The sequence below is a fragment of the Alosa sapidissima genome, chromosome 14 (genome assembly GCF_018492685.1).
Source record: "Alosa sapidissima isolate fAloSap1 chromosome 14, fAloSap1.pri, whole genome shotgun sequence".
Taxonomy (NCBI): Eukaryota; Metazoa; Chordata; class Actinopteri; order Clupeiformes; family Clupeidae; genus Alosa; species Alosa sapidissima.
The window spans coordinates 4,459,115-4,477,808 of NC_055970.1; the positions used below are offsets into that span (position 1 = coordinate 4,459,115).

Sequence of the window (18,694 nt, forward strand, 5' to 3'; positions counted from 1 at the left end):
AATCTGATCCCTTAGCAGGAGAGAGAATGCACGTATAGCCTACGCAGCGTGTAGCGCAATGTGTAGGCTATTTGGTTACCAACTACAGTAACACTGTTAGCCAATTCACTAACTTAAGACTTCAGTGCCATCATATACGTTTTTTTACACAACAAATACAGAAAGGATGGAGGCAGCAAGAGTAGAGAAGTCATTTCAGATGGGGCAAGAACAAGGTGAATTTGTATGCTTGTCAAAACGTAGTCCTACCCTGCATTAGAGGAGCTGATCATCATACCAAGCACACTCGCTGTTTAAAGTCATACACCACGGTAAACTAAAACTAAAATGTTACAAAGGTGGCAAAAATAATATAGGGTATTAATAGCCATGACATTACTAGGCTATGAATCGTTCGTTCATTTATTTTTTTTTTTTTTGGGGGGGAGGGGGTTACAAACTTATTCAAAATCATCCCCCCCTCTGGTTTTTACACAAATCACACCCTGTGCACAAGGACGTGTGATTATGCCGAACAGCGTGGAATGGACACATGTACAGTATGATGTGTGCATTACATGCTCTGTAACGAAGGGAATGGAAGGGTGAAAAAGAAAGAGAGAGAGAGAGAGAGAGAGAGAGAGAGAGAGATGAAGGGGGGCAGTCAAATTGCTTAGACTGAATATGATGAGAGATGAAGCAATGTGATATTCTTTCCCTGAGGACTGTTTGACGGTGACGGAGACAGAAAGCATCTCCATAGCTACTCTAAAAGTGGGCAAATGCTGAAGACACGGGGAACACATGCTTGCCTGGACTGAAACTCTACAATCTGTTTTGCCTCCGTCACACCCCAATTTTGAAAAGCCAATTTAGACCGTTTCCACCAGTCTCTCATCAGTATGCATGTATTGTCATTTACCACAAAACCATTGCAGTGGACCGTCCAATGAGATTGGATTTGAAACAGTAGGTCTGTTCACCAGAGAAACAAGCATTCTCCCTTTTACTTGTTATTCCTTAGATTTATATTGTGCCTTCTATCCATGAATAAAATCAATCAATATTATTATTAATCATTTATTAGACAATTCAGTAGCAAAGTTGGCAAAGGTTTATGCTAACAGCAGTGTTCTGGCATGCATTCATGTGTTTCCGTCTCTCTAATGACCTCCTCGTACAGAAATACACTTTATTTCCCCTCAAATTTGTTGGTTAGCTCAGTTTGTTTGATGGGTTAATGACTTTGCTCAGAACATTAGATGATTAAATTATAAGCGGGGGGGATTTTGCTCTATGTTTATTTTATTAAACTCCTTCCAAATTTTCTCCAGCTCCCTTCATCCCTTCATTTTCATTTTCACCGAGCTTCATGGAAAGATCTCCCCCTCAGAGGTCGGCCATGTTTACAGGATGGAGTAGAGTCATTAAGTGTGAAAGAGAGGCAGCCAACATGCAGTCTAGACAGCTGCTGCTGCAGAACTGTAATCTGTGCTTTGGTCAAGCTCATCATGGGGAGTCTGGAGTAATGAAAGCAGGAGGGACACATGCATCTGACTGCTCTCTTCACTGCAAACCCAAAATCCACCAGACTTTCAGTAAAGCTGCAGCCGACTAATGAGAGGCTAGCGCTTCACGCAAAAGTCGACCTCCCCAAAGCACAGACACAGCTCAAATACTTGTACGATGTCTGTGTTATTACTAAACAAGAGGAAAAGTGTGCAAAGAAATAATGATGAATAAAAATCTGTTGACCCACACACACACACACACACACGCACTTGTGAATTGGGTAATGGCAGTGGAGTATGTGATAAGGACAAGAGGTAACTGAGGTCTCCTTTCAGCACAGGAAGGAAGGGGTTTATGGAAGTGGACGGCAAGCGACCCCTGTGTGAGGGTCACATGGTTAACGACAGCAAACAGTGATCTCATATGAGAGTTGGTACGGCAGAAACTAATGAGGGAGGACCAGGGTTCTGTCAGGTAGAGAGAGGGAGACAGAACATTGAGGAGGAGGGTCATGCACTTGCAGAATGCCAATGCTTCTCCAAAGCCATCAACAGCACAACAGAACTGATGAGGAATTAAACACAAGGACATGGACTGGGGAAAGGGGGCTCCGATGAAATGTAAAAGGACAAAATCAATAGGTGAGAGAAGGAAAGAGAGAGAGACAGGGTCAGTGGTGGTAGGGCGGGAAGAGGTGTGTGTGTGTGTGTGTGTGTGTGTGTGTGTGTGTGTGTGTGTGTGTGTGTGTGTGTGTGTGTTAAGTGAGAGGCAAAGAGGGAGGGGGAGGGCAGAGACATGTCCACAGATAGAAAGCATATCAGAGAGCGAGAGAGAGATTTTACAGAGGTCAGTAGCACCGCAGAACTGATTTTTTTGTTGCAAAAAAACACAGAAGGACATAGAAGATAGAAGTAGCTTCACAAAGAACGAAAAGTGCAGGAGGCTCAAATGACAACAACAGAGAGAGAAAGCCAGCGCGAAAGAAAGCGGAAAAAAGAGAGGAGGAGACTGACTGAGATTGGCTGGGAGGAGGGAGAGAGAAGAGAGAGAGAGAGAGAGAGAGAGAGGGAAAGAGAGAGAGCGAGAGAGAGAGAGAGGCTGGGAGGAGGGAGAGAGAAGAGAGAGAGAGAGGGCGAGAGAGAGCGAGAGGCTGTGAGTGAGGGAGAAAGTGTGTGTGAGTGTAGGAGGGTGCTGAAAAAAGGAAGGAGAGTTCAGAGTTGTGTTACGGCAGTGTGTGTGGACCTCAGCCTCCGTGGACACATCGGTGACATCAGTTTGAGTCACAGGAGGGGGGGGGCAGCATGTGATGGCAGAGCCACGGACCACTCCTCACAGCACACGCACACACACACACACACACACACACACACACCTCCACAGCTGGACCTGCACACCACTGGATACCACTGGCCAAAACTCCACACCTGAGAGCATTCCAGAGTCCGCTGACATGCAGGTAAGGGTTAAGCCTCCTTCTTCTCGTTTAAATGACTTGCTACACTTGACACGTAGGAGATGTGGAATTAGAAAGCTTCTGGCGGCTTTTGCTCATTTGGTTCACTGAGTTCTATCCTGTTGCTGCTGAGGACTACATGCAGCAATGGTGAAGGCGTAGATGTTGTGCGGTGTATGTGTGGTGCATGTGTGTCTGGTGTGTGTGTGTTTGTTGATGTGTGGTGCACTGTGTGTGACAGATGCATTTGTGTTTTCAGAATAGATTTTCTTGTGTTTTCAAAACATTCGACACACTCAGATGTCAATTTCAAATGTTCAGGCAGTTTTATTGGAGCTGTTTGGGGGACAGCATGCAGTAGTCAAGAGCGAGTTAACTGAATGGCTGTTGCATGCTCTCTAAATCCGTACAGTAGAGACACAGGTGAAATGGTTGCAGGGAAAACACAGGCAGAAAGAGGCTTGTGGCTCCTTCTCTCTCTCTTTGCTTAGGATTTGATGCTTGTGTTTATGATGCCAAAGAGTCTTTACACTACAGCCAGATCATCAATCAAGTGAGGACAGGAACTTCCTATGTGCGTAAACGCACTGGGGAAGATGAATTACTCAACCGACGAGAGACCTAATTATCTGTAATCATTTAGCAAGACGGGTGGAAGTGATCGAACAATGACGACAGTCTTTGAATAGAAGTGTGTTAGTCATGAGCAAAAGAATGGAACGGAATTGACTGCTGGTAAAAAGTGAGAACAACACGAGTTGAGTGACAAACGGGTGGGTGGAAAGATGCAATGTGAAAAGAGAGGAACAAGTGTCAGTAGAGTGAGATGGAAAAGAAGAAAGAGAGAGAGAGAGAGAGAGAGAGAGAGATTGTAACCCCCCCCCCCCCCCCTCCCCCCTTGAATCTTTATAATTGTTTGACTGGGACACAATTCTTTGACAACATAATGCCAAACATTGATGCCAAAAAAGCTTTTTTTGTGTGCAGGAAGGGAGAAATAGAGGGAGAGAGGGTTAGAAAGGGAGAGAGAGATAGAGAGAGAGAGGAACAGGGAGAAAGAGCGCACGTGCAGGCCATGTTAACGCAGCCTCCCCAGGCTGAGGGGGACCCTGTGCTGTGTGGCATGTCCATTATTCCAGATGACCATTCGCTGCTGCAAACAGCCCAGCTCCAGAGTCTTGACCTAGCCCTCGGCTCCTTCTCTTACTTCCCTATCTCACCCTCTCTCTCTCTCTCTCTCTCTCTCTCTCTCTCTCTCTCTCTCTTGTGTCCTCCAGGGAGGAAGCACGTAGCTCGTAGCCCCACTAGTGAGTGAAATGAGTCAAGCGCTCATGAGGTCCTCTCTCGGTTCATGTGTGGTTCGAGCATGCTGCCTTGCTTCTTGTTGCTAGCAGGCTTGGGCTATTTCAGGCTGCCCGGCGACCAGCTTCCATTTGTGACAGGAAAGATTCTTAGATCATCATCTCAGAATTCATTTGACTGAATTTCAGTTGCTATCTTGGCATGATTGCTTTTATGTTGGAGGGGCCAGCAGGTAAACTGGTGAAGTTCAAACATGTGTGCAAGCACAAGTACATGCATCAGAAATAGGGGGGGCGCATCTGGCTTCTTGAAATGATTCTATCACCATCAAGAAAATAAACAAGCAAGCAAACACATAAATAAATAGATAAATCAATACATTATAATAAATATAAATGAAAGTATAAGTGAGATGTACTCTTGGGTCTTTTTACTTCATTATACTAGCATTTAAACGGTCCAAATGTAGATTAGGAATTTCCTAGTTTTTGTATCTTCTTTCAAGTAACTAATTGACAATGCATGCAAAAAACATGATTATTAAATCAGTAATGTCTGCTTATGCACACAGCCTCACACAATGATAACCCATATTTTATTCACCCGTGAGTCCCAATCTGTATGCAAAGCTGCATGATAATGAGGAGGATGATGCATTTTTCAAGTCTAATTAGTGGAGTTTATATTAGTGTGTGTGTGTGTGTGTGTGTGTGTGTGTGTGTGTGTGTGTGCGTCATTGTTCCACTGGGGTGCTCTTTGGGAAAATAAACATCCCATATGTCACAGTGTGTGTGTGTGTGTGTGTGTGTGTGTGTGTGTGTGTGTGTGTGGCTGTGATGTGCTGTGCTTGGGCCTAGCAGATGCATTGATGCTCACTTGTTAAGGTGGGCCACCAGGAGAGATAGCTGACAAGCGTGACAGGCGTGACTCAATGACAGGCATCACACGTTTCACTGCTCCCTCCCTCTCTCTCTCTCTCTTTCACTCACTCACTCACTCACACTCACACACACACTTTATTTTATTTTATTTTTACCATTAGGCCTGGTTCACACCACTGCCTTATAACGAGCATGAAACATCATTTAGAGACCAAAGGATGATAATGACAAATTTAAATTGGTTTTGTTAATTATTTTTCTTTTGTATCTATAAACTGTCAGGCCTTGTTGTTGAGCAACATGTCTGGACACTTCAGATGGAAATGTGTCCAAGCTGTAACTACATGATCCATTTCTAATGTAATAAAATCCCTGCGTACCAATACACAATGTCAAAGTAAATAAATAACTCTGCAGGCTTTTGGCCTCCTGTCTTCTCCCCCTGGGCCACTTCCTAGTATCCCAATGTTCTGATATTTTAATCCCTCTTTAAAGCCTTTGGTTTGTTTTTGGGTGCAGTTCCTGTTCCCTCTTCCTTCTTCCAAACATCACCAAATGTGTCGTGGCAGTCATTACAGCTAAATCCAGAGCTTTGGTTGTTCAGGTCTGTTAGCGTCTCTGCCAGTCGCCCTTATTTTTCTCGATATCTGCCTCCTCGGGTTTGTCCTCGCATTCCAGTTGAGTGACTGCTCGAGGAGACTGAGAGGTGGACGCACCAGTTTGTCAGCTGAAAGGAAAGTTAAAGGAGAACTTGGCAACTATTTCAACGTAATAAACCCTTTTAGAAATCATTTGGATGGTTAAATGACCTGTTCTGGTGAAAATGGTGACTTTTCCCGCTGCCCCTAGCGTCCCAAACCACAAAACCAACCACATTGAGACTACCGTCCCGGAAAGAGAAGTGAGAAACAAGAAACTCGTTTTAAATCGTGTTTCTTACCTTGTAACATCCACATTGTCTGCCGAACTTATGCTAACAGTTTTGCTAGCTTGTAAACAAATCCATGTGCTTTATCGTTCGTTACCTTTTTCCACAGTTTGAAATAGCATAATGCACAATTTCTCCAGCAGAGGGGGAAATCCTGCCAAGTTTCCCTTTAAGTACAGGACCTTGATCATGAGAATTTAGGACATTGGCATCGCTCTGAATGCAAGCTAGAGACATTAAAAGAGGCATATGAAGTTTCCCTGTTTCAAACATTCTCCTTTAGCACATTCACCAACCGAGATTTAACAAGGTCCAAGAGTTCTTTCGACAAAAAAACCAACAATGTGTTTATATTGTTTTCATAAAAAACTACTTTTATGCACCAAATGGTTTATTCTATATTATTAAGTTCTAAAAACTTCAATTGTGGACACATCAGACAGGCCTTGTTCATTCCCGGATGGTGAATGTGTTAAAGGAGAATGTCTGAAACAGGTAAACTTCATATGCTTGTCAAAGCCTGTAATTCTTACATCACATCCTGCAGCCATTATCTCTGATTTTCCCATTCTCCCCCGAGCTGATGCAACTCTTTTGTTCTACTGAGGGTAGGGTGACCAGATTTGTCGGAACTAAAACCGGGACACTTTGTGCGTGACCGTGTTTAACGTGAACATGCGGCAGCTCAGGCAGAAACAGACATTTTTTCTTTAAGCCCAAACGTTCTAGGGGGTGTGGGGGTGTCACCCCCGAGAAAATGTATTAAATATAGTTATGTAAACGCACAAGTTTTGCGCAACTTTCAGTCAGAGAAAAAGGTCCTGTACTATGCCTAAACACGAGTGCAAAATCATTTGTTTGTCTCCTAAACAATGCTTACCTGTTATCCAGACATGCATGAAAACATTTAACTCATTTTGAGAATGATGACTTTCTCTTCAACATTGTCGTAGCGTAGCCTAACCATTAAAACGAGGCAGATATGAAGAAGCATTGCAACAATGTTTACGGATACATTGTGACGTTGGTTGCAAAGATTATGCAGACTGCTACGACTGACTGACACACGCACGCACACACACATTATCAAAATCATACGCATGACGCTTTAGGCTAGTCTTTCTACATGGGTTTAGTTAATGATCGGGTTATAATAAGACCATGTCAGCTATGTAATCTCTGACAACCGGGACACTATAGTAGTTGGTGTAAACCGGGACATTTTAGCGTCCCGACAGGCTTTTGTCGGGACTCGGGACACATCTCAGAATCGGGACTGTCCCGGTTAAACCTGACTGAGGGGGATTCCATTTGAAATGTCTACAGTCCACACACAAATAGTCATTCTAAACCACAGTTAAGCCACAATAGTCTTTCCTGGTTGGGTTGAGACTGTCATTTGCTTTGCATTGTTTGGTAACACTTTACTTGACAGTATCGACATAACCGTGACATGACACTGTCATGACACATGAACCCTAACCCTAATCCTAACCTCTAACCCTAATCCTAACCTAACCCTAAACATAACCCTAATCTTAACCCTAACTTGTTATGACAAAAACCGAATGACAATGACAGAAATGTTATGTCATAAATGTTTATGACTTGTTTATGACACGTTCATGACATGTTTGTCATGTCACTCTTATGTCTGTCAAGTAAAGTGTAATTCATTGTTTTTTAAATCATATTTACAGTTTAATATGGTCATATTTACATCTTCTCTCTCTCCCTCATTACAGGGTCAACATTTAGCTCTCAACAAGATGATGCGGAGGAGACTAACCTAGATTCAATCCCTCCACCAACCCAAGCACACACACACACCCCAACGGTTTTCCTCCAGTCAGCAGTGTGAGTGAGTGTGTGTGAGGATCATGACGGCCCTCCTGGCCAACCTGAGCATGCCCTGGGGCACGGAGGCACTGATGGGCTCCACAGACAGTGTCAACCTGACGGCGCCCGCTCCCATGCCACCTGGCCACCAGGACGGGCAGTCCCAGCCCCCGCTCTGCATGCTTTGCTGCTGCGGTCTGCTCAACCGGACGCTGGCCGTGGTGTTCATGGTGAGCCTGGGGTTCGCCATCGTCGTGGGCAACGTGATCACACTCACTGTGTTCATGCAGACCCGCCAGTCACACACTCCACAGGGCTACCTCAAAGGTAAGGGTGTCCGGCCACACGTGGTCTCTCAGGAGGCATGTCAAACCTGTGGCTGTGATTCTGTTTCTTTGAATTTCCCATTACAATGCTGGTATCTGTGAAATAACCAGTGGATTTAGGATTTGCCAGTATTTGCCTGTCAAGTTTTAGTCAAGTACAAGAATGTTGCAAAGTAAGATGCCATTGCTAGCCTTTGATGAGCAGCTTGAATGCCATAGCCCACCTCCATCCTTCAGACTGCCATCAATGCCACTAGTGACAGAATAGACCTGATGGGGCTGTATGTGACTTGAGGCATTGTATGGAACCTAAGTTCCATACAATGACCTTTCATTTCGCTCCTATTGTTGATCTGCTGAATAGAATTACTGGATCCCTAACAAATCTTACTAAAGCCTACTAAACTTGAGAAGGAGAAAAGCAATTGCAATCTTGGCTTTGGCCTTGATAAGCTGCTACAGTATGTAACACTGACCCAACCCCCTCACTCTTTTCTTCCAACAGTGTCTCTCGCCATTGCTGACATGTTGGTCGGTGTGTTGGTCGTGCCATTTTCTGTCTACACCGAGATCTCACTCATGGTGACCAGCACTCCCCCTGTGTGGTACCAGTCGTCGGTGGCTCCTGTGGACGCGCCGGCTCACGGCAACCTGTCGGTGCCATGGCAACCTTGCATGCTGATTGGTCCGGTGTTCGCCGGCTGCACGTTCGTCTCCATCAGCACCATCTTCCTGATGACGGTGGAGCGGAGCATCGCCATCCTGCGGCCGCTGCACAAGGACACGCTGGTGACGCTGCGGCGCACGCTGCTGCTCATCCTGCTGTCGTGGGGCGGCAGCTTCCTGCTGGCCGTGGCGCCGCTGGTGCTGAGCCGCAGCTTCACCCTGGAGTACAACGCGTGCAGCCGCATGTGCAACTACGCGCCGCTCTGGGACGTGCTGCGCCAGCCGCAGCCGAGCGACGCCCACGCCATGCTCCTCTTCCCCGCCTTCGACTTCACACTGCTCGGGGGCACGCTAGCCGTCAACATCATCTCTTTCACCAGCATCCGCCGGTACTCGCGCAAACGCAAGCTGCTGGCCGAGGGCAGCCTGGGCGGAGAGAGTGGAGGAGGAGGAGGAGGAGGAGGAGGAGGAGGAGGAGGAGGAAGTGGGGGCTGGTGCCAGCACCGGCCGTCCTTCTCTGACATCAAGGCGGCCAAGACCATCGGCATCCTCACGTTCGCGTTCACCGCTTCCTTCTCGCCCATTGCCGTGTTCGTGCTGGGCAACGTGGTGGGCTACACCTGGTGCAACTTCTCCTTCTTCGCGTTCTGGATTCTGGCCGGCAACAGCTGCTGCAATGTGGTCATCTACAGCGTGAGGGACCAGCGGTTCCGTAAGGGAGTTACACTGCTCTTTCAGAGGGACCGCTCTATCCCCATAGGGGAAAAAAACTGAAACCACTCGACCAGTGTCAAACCCCCCCCCCCTCCACTCTTCCCCCTAAACAAGACCACACACACAAATACCAGGTGTCCTTCCTCTGATCGCATGGAGGATGGATAATTATTCTCTCTGTAGGGCTTTGAATACTATCTCAACTTCAGGGACCATTTGGAAAGCTGAACTCTATGGATTGGTTGCACAGTTTTCTCTTGACATTTGAGGCACAACTATGACGGACCTTCACCTTTGCTTTAGAAATTACAAGGACAATCAAGAACGCTATCTTGCCATGCACTTTTTACATTATCTGCTTTACCTTTGCAGATCATGTTAATTTAATGTTGCATTTTTACACAACTTCTGTGTATTTTTATAATATTATTTTTTCTATGATTGTCACTCTTACAGTGATGTGATTTTGTTATCAACATAAACATAATTGAATGCACTAAATGGATTTTTCAACTTTTCATACAGACTCACGGAATCATGGTTCAGAATGACATTGCGACAGAGACAAGCTAAGATATTTGCCTTATTGTTCAAATCTTCATGCATACGGTACTGTATGTAAGCCTTCAAGAGAAACCCAACCTGCTCACAATACCAAATATGTTCTGCCATTCCTACCTGTCCTTTTGACTCATTCTGTCGCATTTACTGTTGTCTGTCAAAAGTGTAGACTTCTTTATGTGTTCATAAATGGGCAACATGTTGACATGCAAAAAATGAACAGGTCATATATAGATTAGGTATCAATGAATTAGTTTCGGTCTTTTATTCAGGAGACCTTTTTTCACAACTGCAAACATGTAAACATTTCCAGACCATGCTAACTGTGATGAAAACTTTGTTTTAAAAAGTAAACAGGATTTTGTTCTGTTGTTTTATCTCTGTCTGTCATGGTCAATACTCTTAACTGTGTAAACTTGTATTGCATTATTGATCAGATGATGACCTCAGATTTTTAAAAATAAACACCTCTGAAAATCATTGCTCTCTCTGACGCGGCGCAGCCAGCGACACTAACACTAGCAGACAGCTCTGGATGTCTCTCGGAGCGGTCCAACCGAAAGTCTCAAGCTCAGCAGTCACAGTTGCGACAGACTCGCCATTAAAACACATTTCACCCTCAAACCCATCTCACTAACTCTGTCTGGCCATAACCTCTCACCCCCTCCTTATGTAAGGAAGGACGGGGGCAGGGAACTTGCTGATTTATAATTGTGTTTTGATGATTCGAGAGATTCAAGGCCTCCCTTTACCCCAAAAAAATGAATAATTAAAGTCAAAGTTGAAGTAGCAATGACTAGGAATCGTGATGGTGATATTGGAGAAGATATTGCCTGCAATTCTCATGTAACTAAAATGACATGTATATGTTTATTGTGAGGGATCATGCAATACACACAGGGACACAGGTTGAAGAATTAAATAAAAAGATGGGTTTATTTCCCAAAAATGAAATATGAAATATGTAAGAAACAAAGCATATAACTATCAATCAGAAAGCAAAATAAGAATAAGTGCAAGTTGGAGGGGGCTACTCAGTACTGGGATGTTCAGTGTGTGGTCGCATCACATTTATGTTAAAGGAACACACAACATTTCGTCCACCTTCAAATCCATATAGCCTAATGTACAGGTATGAGAATGATTAGAAGACATTGCTGATTTTGCTGATACAAACTGAATATCACAGAAAGATTTCTTTACTGGATTGTGAAAAGGTGTGATGTGATACCGGAGATTTCTTATCTTTAATAATCAGCCAAAAAAAAATCATCCACTTTGTTGCTGCAAACCATATTGATTGTCTCTTCTTGAAAAGGACTCAGGAGGACCCAAGAACCCTGAAATGTTTCAAAGGAACATGGAATGTGGGCATATACGGTGGTTCACACAGGCTATGGTTGCGGAGAGGAGACGGAAGCAAAGCATATTCCTGCTGCAGCAGTCCACTTGACATACATGATCTGACACATGGGTAGTCACATGTTGCCAGAGCTGCACTGTGACAAGCACAGTGCTAGTTGATGGGGGAAAAAAGAGTTAAAGAGAAACTGAGAAAGAGAGACAATACTGTAGAGGGAGAGAATGAAAGAGAGCATAGCTACAATGCCATGCAATTACGCCTGGCTGATCATTGTATGAGGAGCAACCAATGAAACTGATTGTTTTGAATTTATGGTCAGGCTGTGGTTCAAGGCTGCGCTTAGCCTTTCCTCATGTCAATATTTAATGGAGGCTTTTAGAAGCGAATTTCTTTTCAATTGAACATTGATGGAGGCATTCTTAGCAGCAGGGAAACTGCAAGAGCAGATAGTGGAGGGATTAAACCAAGATCGATAGGAACCAAAGCCCTTGCATCTAGCAGTCTATTTGTGTTAATTTGTTTGACCTTTGACAACTATCTTTATTCAATTTGCCTCTCCAAGAAACATTTTATTGTTCATCTTAATGGATTTATATTACCGACTAAAAGGACAATGAATCAGCTAGCAGGGAATATATGAAGAAAAAGCTGCCCTAAAACAACCTTTGAATATTTGCTAGTTTTTGCATACTTTTTAATTCTAGTATGCAAAAATAGAATAAGATGCTTACACAACTGATTTTTTTCATGATGACTCTCTTCACTGTCCATGGGGTAGAGTGTTCTAACCTCTCAGTCTCATGTGAGTGTGACGTGTGTGATCATCAAAGCTCTTACTTGCTTGAAACACAGATGTTCACCCCTCTCAGCATGCTGGGGTGAGAGTGGCACTCCGACTGATGTTCCACTGGCACACAGACACACACAGGCGGCAGTGACTATCATCTGCATGATGGAGGACACTACAGCCTAACAGCAGTGGATAATTGCAGCCTCCTTCACTGTCCCTAGTTGTACCTGAGCAAGCATGTCCTTAGTGGCATCCATCTGATGAGGTCTGCATACCATGCCAAGCAAAGTGCTCATTAAAGGAACTGATCGTATCATTATTCTATCTGCAGACCGCCTGCATAAATGCATGACTGGTTGCCAGGTTCATGGAATAGAGGGAATGCACTTGACAAAAATAAACAAATACAAACCCGATGACCTCAATGACATTTCATTCCTCCTTCAGCATATGATGAAAAAAACACTTAAAATTCAGACTAAATAAAACAAAAACAAAAAGGAAATTCCATGTTATGACTCAACCAGTATATTTATTATGGTAATGTAGTATTATTTTCATGATTATCTTATAGAGGTTCGGTGCAACCACGCAAAGCTACATGTATATGTACAAAATTATGTGTCAAGACTTTTAACCCTGTGGAGGATTTTGTGTTCCAGAGTGTGGTTTCCCCAAGAGTTTAAATGAATTGTTCAACATTCGTATGCATTTTCTTTTAGTATATGAAGTGGAAAAGTAAATGGTTTGGACATGTTTCAGACTACATTTTTCCCCCTTAAGGTCTAGGGGAGGGTTTGCTCACTACTGGGAGAGACGCTTTGAACAGAAGCAATCCAAGCAATCCAATCCCTACACATTTTTTTTTTTCAGCAACCTTGACGAGCCAGCACACCTTGCATTCCTCACAACAACCTATTCACAAACAAGAAAAGTTACAGGTAAAAATTTGTCTTTAGTAAGCTTGAGGAACTCGGCAAATATTATACTGAGTGAACAGGAATGTAATATTGAAACCCAGGAATAAGACAAAGCTGCAACAGATGCACTTGACGGAGAATCCTATGGCTTGAGCTGGAAGAATTGTAGATGAATACATGTGTTGAATGGCTGCTAACCGTGTTACCTGAGATGAATTCAGCTGTAATTGGTCGCAAATGCACACGTCTCTGGTCTGACAAAATTGTGAGACGGCAGCAAGAGTTGGAAGCTTTCCAAATAATGAGGCACAGCACTGTTCCTAAAATAAATGAACACACAAACATAGCATTCAGAGAGATGACCTGCAACAGATTCCTATTTATTTTCCCAAAGCAAATGGCTGCTTCACTCATCTGATCTTCCCACTATCAATTCTGTGACATTCCTTAAGGACAGCCATTCATTCAAGACATTAAATAGAATATCGCTCTCCTGCCCATGTGTTTGTTTAAATAAACAACTGCAACAACAAAAAAACACAATTAGATTTTGAATAAAAGACGCACCCCAGGGCACTGAGAGGGAACGCATTCCTCTGCCCCCTGATGTGAAGAGAATAAAAATGAGTTCTTTGAAAACGAGGTTGGGGGCAAGGACAGCGTCTAGGGCAGGTTGTGAGCCCGGCTGTGTGATGAGTCAGAGGCGTGTATTTTTATTTCTTTGTGTCTGTTTTGGGCGGCGGGGGAGGGGGAGGGTGGTTGATGAGTTTTTAATTATTCAGGAAACCTCTCAGGGGGAAATGCTGTGTTTAGGGAACATCGTAACGACAGCCACCTGTGGCCCCCGCACTGCATTTGTGTGTGCTCCGGGGGAGGGGGGGGGGGGGGGGGGGGGGTCAGAGGAGACTGATTTGCTCCTGGTTGAGGACGAAGAGTTCTCCCGCTGTCTTTATCAGAAATGAATTGTATAGCCATTGTGTGGCAAAGATAAAAGCTCAGGGAAATTAGATTTTTTTTGTTTCACCTTTGTTCAAATCAAAAGGCATTGAGAGAAAACATTTGAAGTGCTGTTTTGGTCCGTGAGCACAATTTTTACCAAATAAGACACAAGACAAATAAGAATTCTCTTCATGATGAGAAATCACTAAGCACAAATGGGGAGTGAACATGTGGACCCTTCAGCGCTTTTGTTTTGTTTGCAAATTGTTTCTTGGTAGCATGCAAGAAAATTGTGAGGTATTTCTCCATACAGTCTGGAATTATTTCACACTGATTGTCAACAACCTGGTGCTATTTAATACAATCTTTCAAAATAACGCTCCTTTCTGTTATGGATATGGTAGCATCATCAGCAATAAACACAACATAAGTTCAACGAACTTAGGACCTGAACCCACACACTGACCTAGAGTAGGCACAAGAAGGGCAGGCAGTAATGGCTAGTTAGGGTCAGTTAACTAATCAGACTAATTCACTACTACCTGGCATCTAACATCAACTCCAAACTAAAAGTCTATGTGTCTTTCTCCCTGTCAACGCAGTACTCTTCAGGATTAGGGGCAAGCTGGTGATCTCAGCAGGGTGCATCAAGAGGGAAAGCGACTCAGTTTGTGGGGAAGGGATGCTGTGGGTCATAGCGTGTGGCTGTGCCACCCACACCGATGGTGTCTATAAGTCTATGTCAGACTTATAGACACCATCTCCACGGCTCTCAGGAGTGCCATCTGGGCAAAGATCCCCAACGGGACGCGTCTCAATCACACAATTTAATCCATTTGCGATCGTTGCTAAACGTTGGCATGGGGTTTTGGTGGGGAGTTTGTTTACACTGCATAAAACCACTCAAAAACAGTCACTGAGGGACAAAAAGTTTTCCTCAGGAACTGACACTGTGATAGCAGTCTGCCACTGAACATACTCCTCAGCATAGTGGTTGTGTTGTGCAGATAGTGATGGGCATTGTCCATGATGTATAGTTTATTTAAGGTCCTTGTCTCTGCCAGCATCCAACTCTCACCACAGAGCCAGCTGTCGTCATCAGCCTGTCCAGTCGAATGTCGTATCCCAGCCCACCACACGATAGGAATGCTGGCCGACTGGTATAACATCAGCAGGAGTTATTAAGGGCCGCAGCCTCCTCAGGAAATACAGCCGTCTCTGGCCATTCCATGTTGAGAATATCAGTGTTTAATGACCACCCCAGTCTATCGTCCAGCTGCAGTTCCAGGTAGTAGCAGGGGCATTATTGAGGGGTGGACAGGGGGGACGTGTCACCCTCAACTTTCAAAACGGTGGTGACTTAAATTTATGGATTTATTCTACTGCTTGATTCAGTTTCCCATTGTGAAGGTTCTTTAGAATGTGCAATTAAAAATCGTTAATTTGCACGGCTATGAAGTAGTTCCATTTTTTTGACCTTCTTAGGCCTACATATTTTGTATCTAAGTATAAGTATATATACTCTTTTGAGTCCCATGAGGGAAATTTGGTCCATTTGAAGTGCATGTGCATTTATCCCAATCCTGCAACAACAGCGGCGCTCAGGGAGCAGTGAGGGGTTAGGTGCCTTGCTCAAGGGCACTTCAGCCATCAGGGTTTGAACCAGCAACCCTCCGGTTACTAGTCCAAAGCGCTAACCAGTAGGCCACGGCTGCCCTATTCTATTTGCCCGAGTTCTTTAGAACGTTCAGTGAAAATTACCGTTAATTGGAAACATTGCTGTATCAAGGGAAAACAGCTGAAAGAAGAAACACCGCTGCGCTCTATATATCTGATTACGGAGAATTTGAATTGAAATTACTTTCAATGAACACCTGCTGCCGCGCATCAGCGAGGTTGGACTTGAGAAGCGCAGTTCTCTTTGCACGCTACCGCCTTTCAGTTGCTGTCCGAGGCTGGACTGGAGAGCCGGCAGATCAAACTTAACCATCAATTTACAAAAATAAAAATGCCTTATTTTGATTCCATCAATTATTTGACTGTTTTATATATAGCCTAGGTCAGTGTTTTTGAACCACTGTGCCGGGGCACACTAGTGTGCCGTGAGAGATCATCAGGTGTGCCGCAGAAAATTACCCAAATGTCATTCACTGGTCCAGAAAAGCAACTGTTGCATCAAAGAATTTATAACCACATTGTCTCATTGATTGTATGATTGCACTATTTGTGGTATGCAGGCATTGTACAACGGGGCCCCATATCCAGTATTCACAGAATCATCACATATCCAGTTCATAACAACAATTAAATTAGATATAGTCACCTACAAATGAAACAGAGGGCACTTGTTTTATTGAGCAGGTCTTGCATAGAAGCCATAATAAGGCCATACCTGTTGTTGCCATCTTTGCTGCCATCTTTAGGGGAAAGTCCGTAGGAGTCGATTGCCAAGTGTGGAGTAACACGTTCTGGAAATTCACAATTTCGTCGCCGTTTAAAAAAAAAAAAAAAAAAACATAGTCCAGTATTTCTTTTGAAATTGAAATGAAGTTGTATGGACTGGACTATGTTTTTTTTTTTTTTTAAACGGCACGAAATTGTGAATTTTCAGAGCGTGTTACTGCACACTTGGCAATCGACTCCTACGGACGCTAAGCGAATGTTTTAAACTCTCGCTGACTTTTTTGAGGGCCGGGGTGGGGGTCTGTAGTATCTGTCCTTGCCCCCTCCCCCCCAATATTGAAGACACAGTAACGCCCATGACCACCTCCACATCAACCAACCCATTGATTGTTGCAGACAGGGCATGGGCCTCCAGAAATCCACAACCATCTGTTCGGTCTTGGAAAAATTCAGCTGCGGATAAGAAGTCAGATAATATGACATGATGTTGATGTGTGTATCACACTTTATTTTTTATTTTGGTCTCTCATAGTAGTGTTCACTTTTAAATAAACATTTTCTATTTCACACATTTGTCAACTTTCCCAATACTCCCAACAATGCAAAATTAATGAGCTGTTTGGATCTGCAGTCTAAAGCGTTGGCTGCCTTTCACACCTGCAGTGTGGCGAGGTCAATGGGGACGGGCAGAGTGAGGAAACGACAGCTCGATGGGCCTCTCCGTACACCAGCCCCGCGTGGGTAACCCACAGTAACCCGTCGGGGTCAGCGCTGTCACTTCTCATCCACTAAGCCAGCCGTGGCAAATCCTGGACCCCCTCCGGGGTTGCCATGGGCACTGTGGATTATGTCATCCCGTCTCGCCATCCCCAAGTCCCCCGGTGCGCGCCTTCAGACCTGGGCCACGGCAGAGAAAGCGAGCGGTGGAGGGCACCCAGGGAGCTGGCACAAGGCCGCCTGAAATAGCCCAGGTGCCCATTACATGTGCGGCGGTGCTCACTCAGATACAGCGTTTGGATGCCACGCTTGGATACAGCTCAGGTCCTAGTGTGTACGAAGCTCTCAGGTGTGATGGAGGGTTAAGACCGGTCTACCTTTTATTGTGATTTTGTGTGTGTGTGTGTGGGGGGGCTTCATAGTTTGACATCAGATATAACATTGTAGTTATGGCTCATACAAGACATCAGTAATAACAACCGTATGCGGTTGACAAATCAATTTCTTGCATAGTGAAAACGACAGGAATATTCGCCTCTTCACAGAAAAACAAAACTAATGGTCGGCATTACAGACACCAGTACACATTCTTGAAAGGACTTGATTCATTTAATGGAAACCACTTCCACACCGGTCATCACACCGGTCATCACACCTCAATCAAGGTCCAATTTCCTTCTCTCTCACAAGATTTTCCGAGAATAGCTCCAGCCACTCACTGGGGACATTAAGTCACACAAACATGGCCTTTGTAGAGCCAGGCATGTTCAACAACTGTCCGAGAGTACAAAGATCATGTATGAAGGATGAAGGCACATCGAGTTCTCTCGCCAGCGAGAACTGTAGAAGACCCATGGGTTTACTTTGCTTGCGACAGTGAGGTTTAATGGTCTCCAAAAGCAATTGGAGCTCAAAAAAGCACACACAGTCACACACACACACACATACTATTGTGGCCAGGAGCTGAGTGAGTTCCTTGAGGTAAGTAAAAACTGTGACGCAACATGTCATGCTGTCAAGGGGAACTTAGAGTGAGGGCCATCCAGAGATAGGAAAAGACATTTCCTCTTTGCTATTCATTGCCATGGTGATGGAGCTCAAATTTGTCCTGAGTTGCTGCTGGGGATTTACTCCACAGTGCTGACTTTTGCATGCAGGAAGGATTGGAAGTGTGTGCATCTCTTTAGGGTACAGATCTGTACGACTGGCTTCACAGATTATGCCTGTGAAGCAGAGGGAATAGAATGGAGAGGCCAGGCAGATAAATATATAAGTCTGAAGAGTCAATCTGTTTCACTACATAGAGGATGAAGAGGATCAATACAGAGTAAAATCATTTGCCGTATATAATGTGGCTTATAGAGAATCCAAACAGAATTGTAAGGATATGCTATTCTTGCT

General features: G+C 44.4%; 1 protein-coding gene across 1 annotated transcript; it reads left to right on the plus strand.

Annotated features, from left to right (window-relative positions):
* Window positions 1-2,621: 2,621 nt before the first annotated feature.
* On the plus strand, window positions 2,622-10,763 carry LOC121682357 (beta-2 adrenergic receptor-like). The gene is made up of 3 exons (XM_042062468.1): window positions 2,622-2,947; window positions 7,801-8,221; window positions 8,726-10,763. Exons 2-3 carry the CDS (start codon window positions 7,936-7,938, stop codon window positions 9,658-9,660), a joined length of 1,221 nt encoding a protein of 406 aa, XP_041918402.1. The 5' UTR covers window positions 2,622-2,947; window positions 7,801-7,935; the 3' UTR covers window positions 9,661-10,763.
* Window positions 10,764-18,694: the final 7,931 nt, after the last annotated feature.

Coding starts and splice junctions, on each gene's coding strand:
- LOC121682357 (XM_042062468.1), top strand. CDS start 7,936: ATGACGGCCCTCCTGGCCAACCTGAGCATGCCCTGGGGCACGGAGGCA. Junction 8,222..8,725: donor TCCACAGGGCTACCTCAAAG/GTAAGGGTGTCC, acceptor TTCTTCCAACAG/TGTCTCTCGCCATTGCTGAC.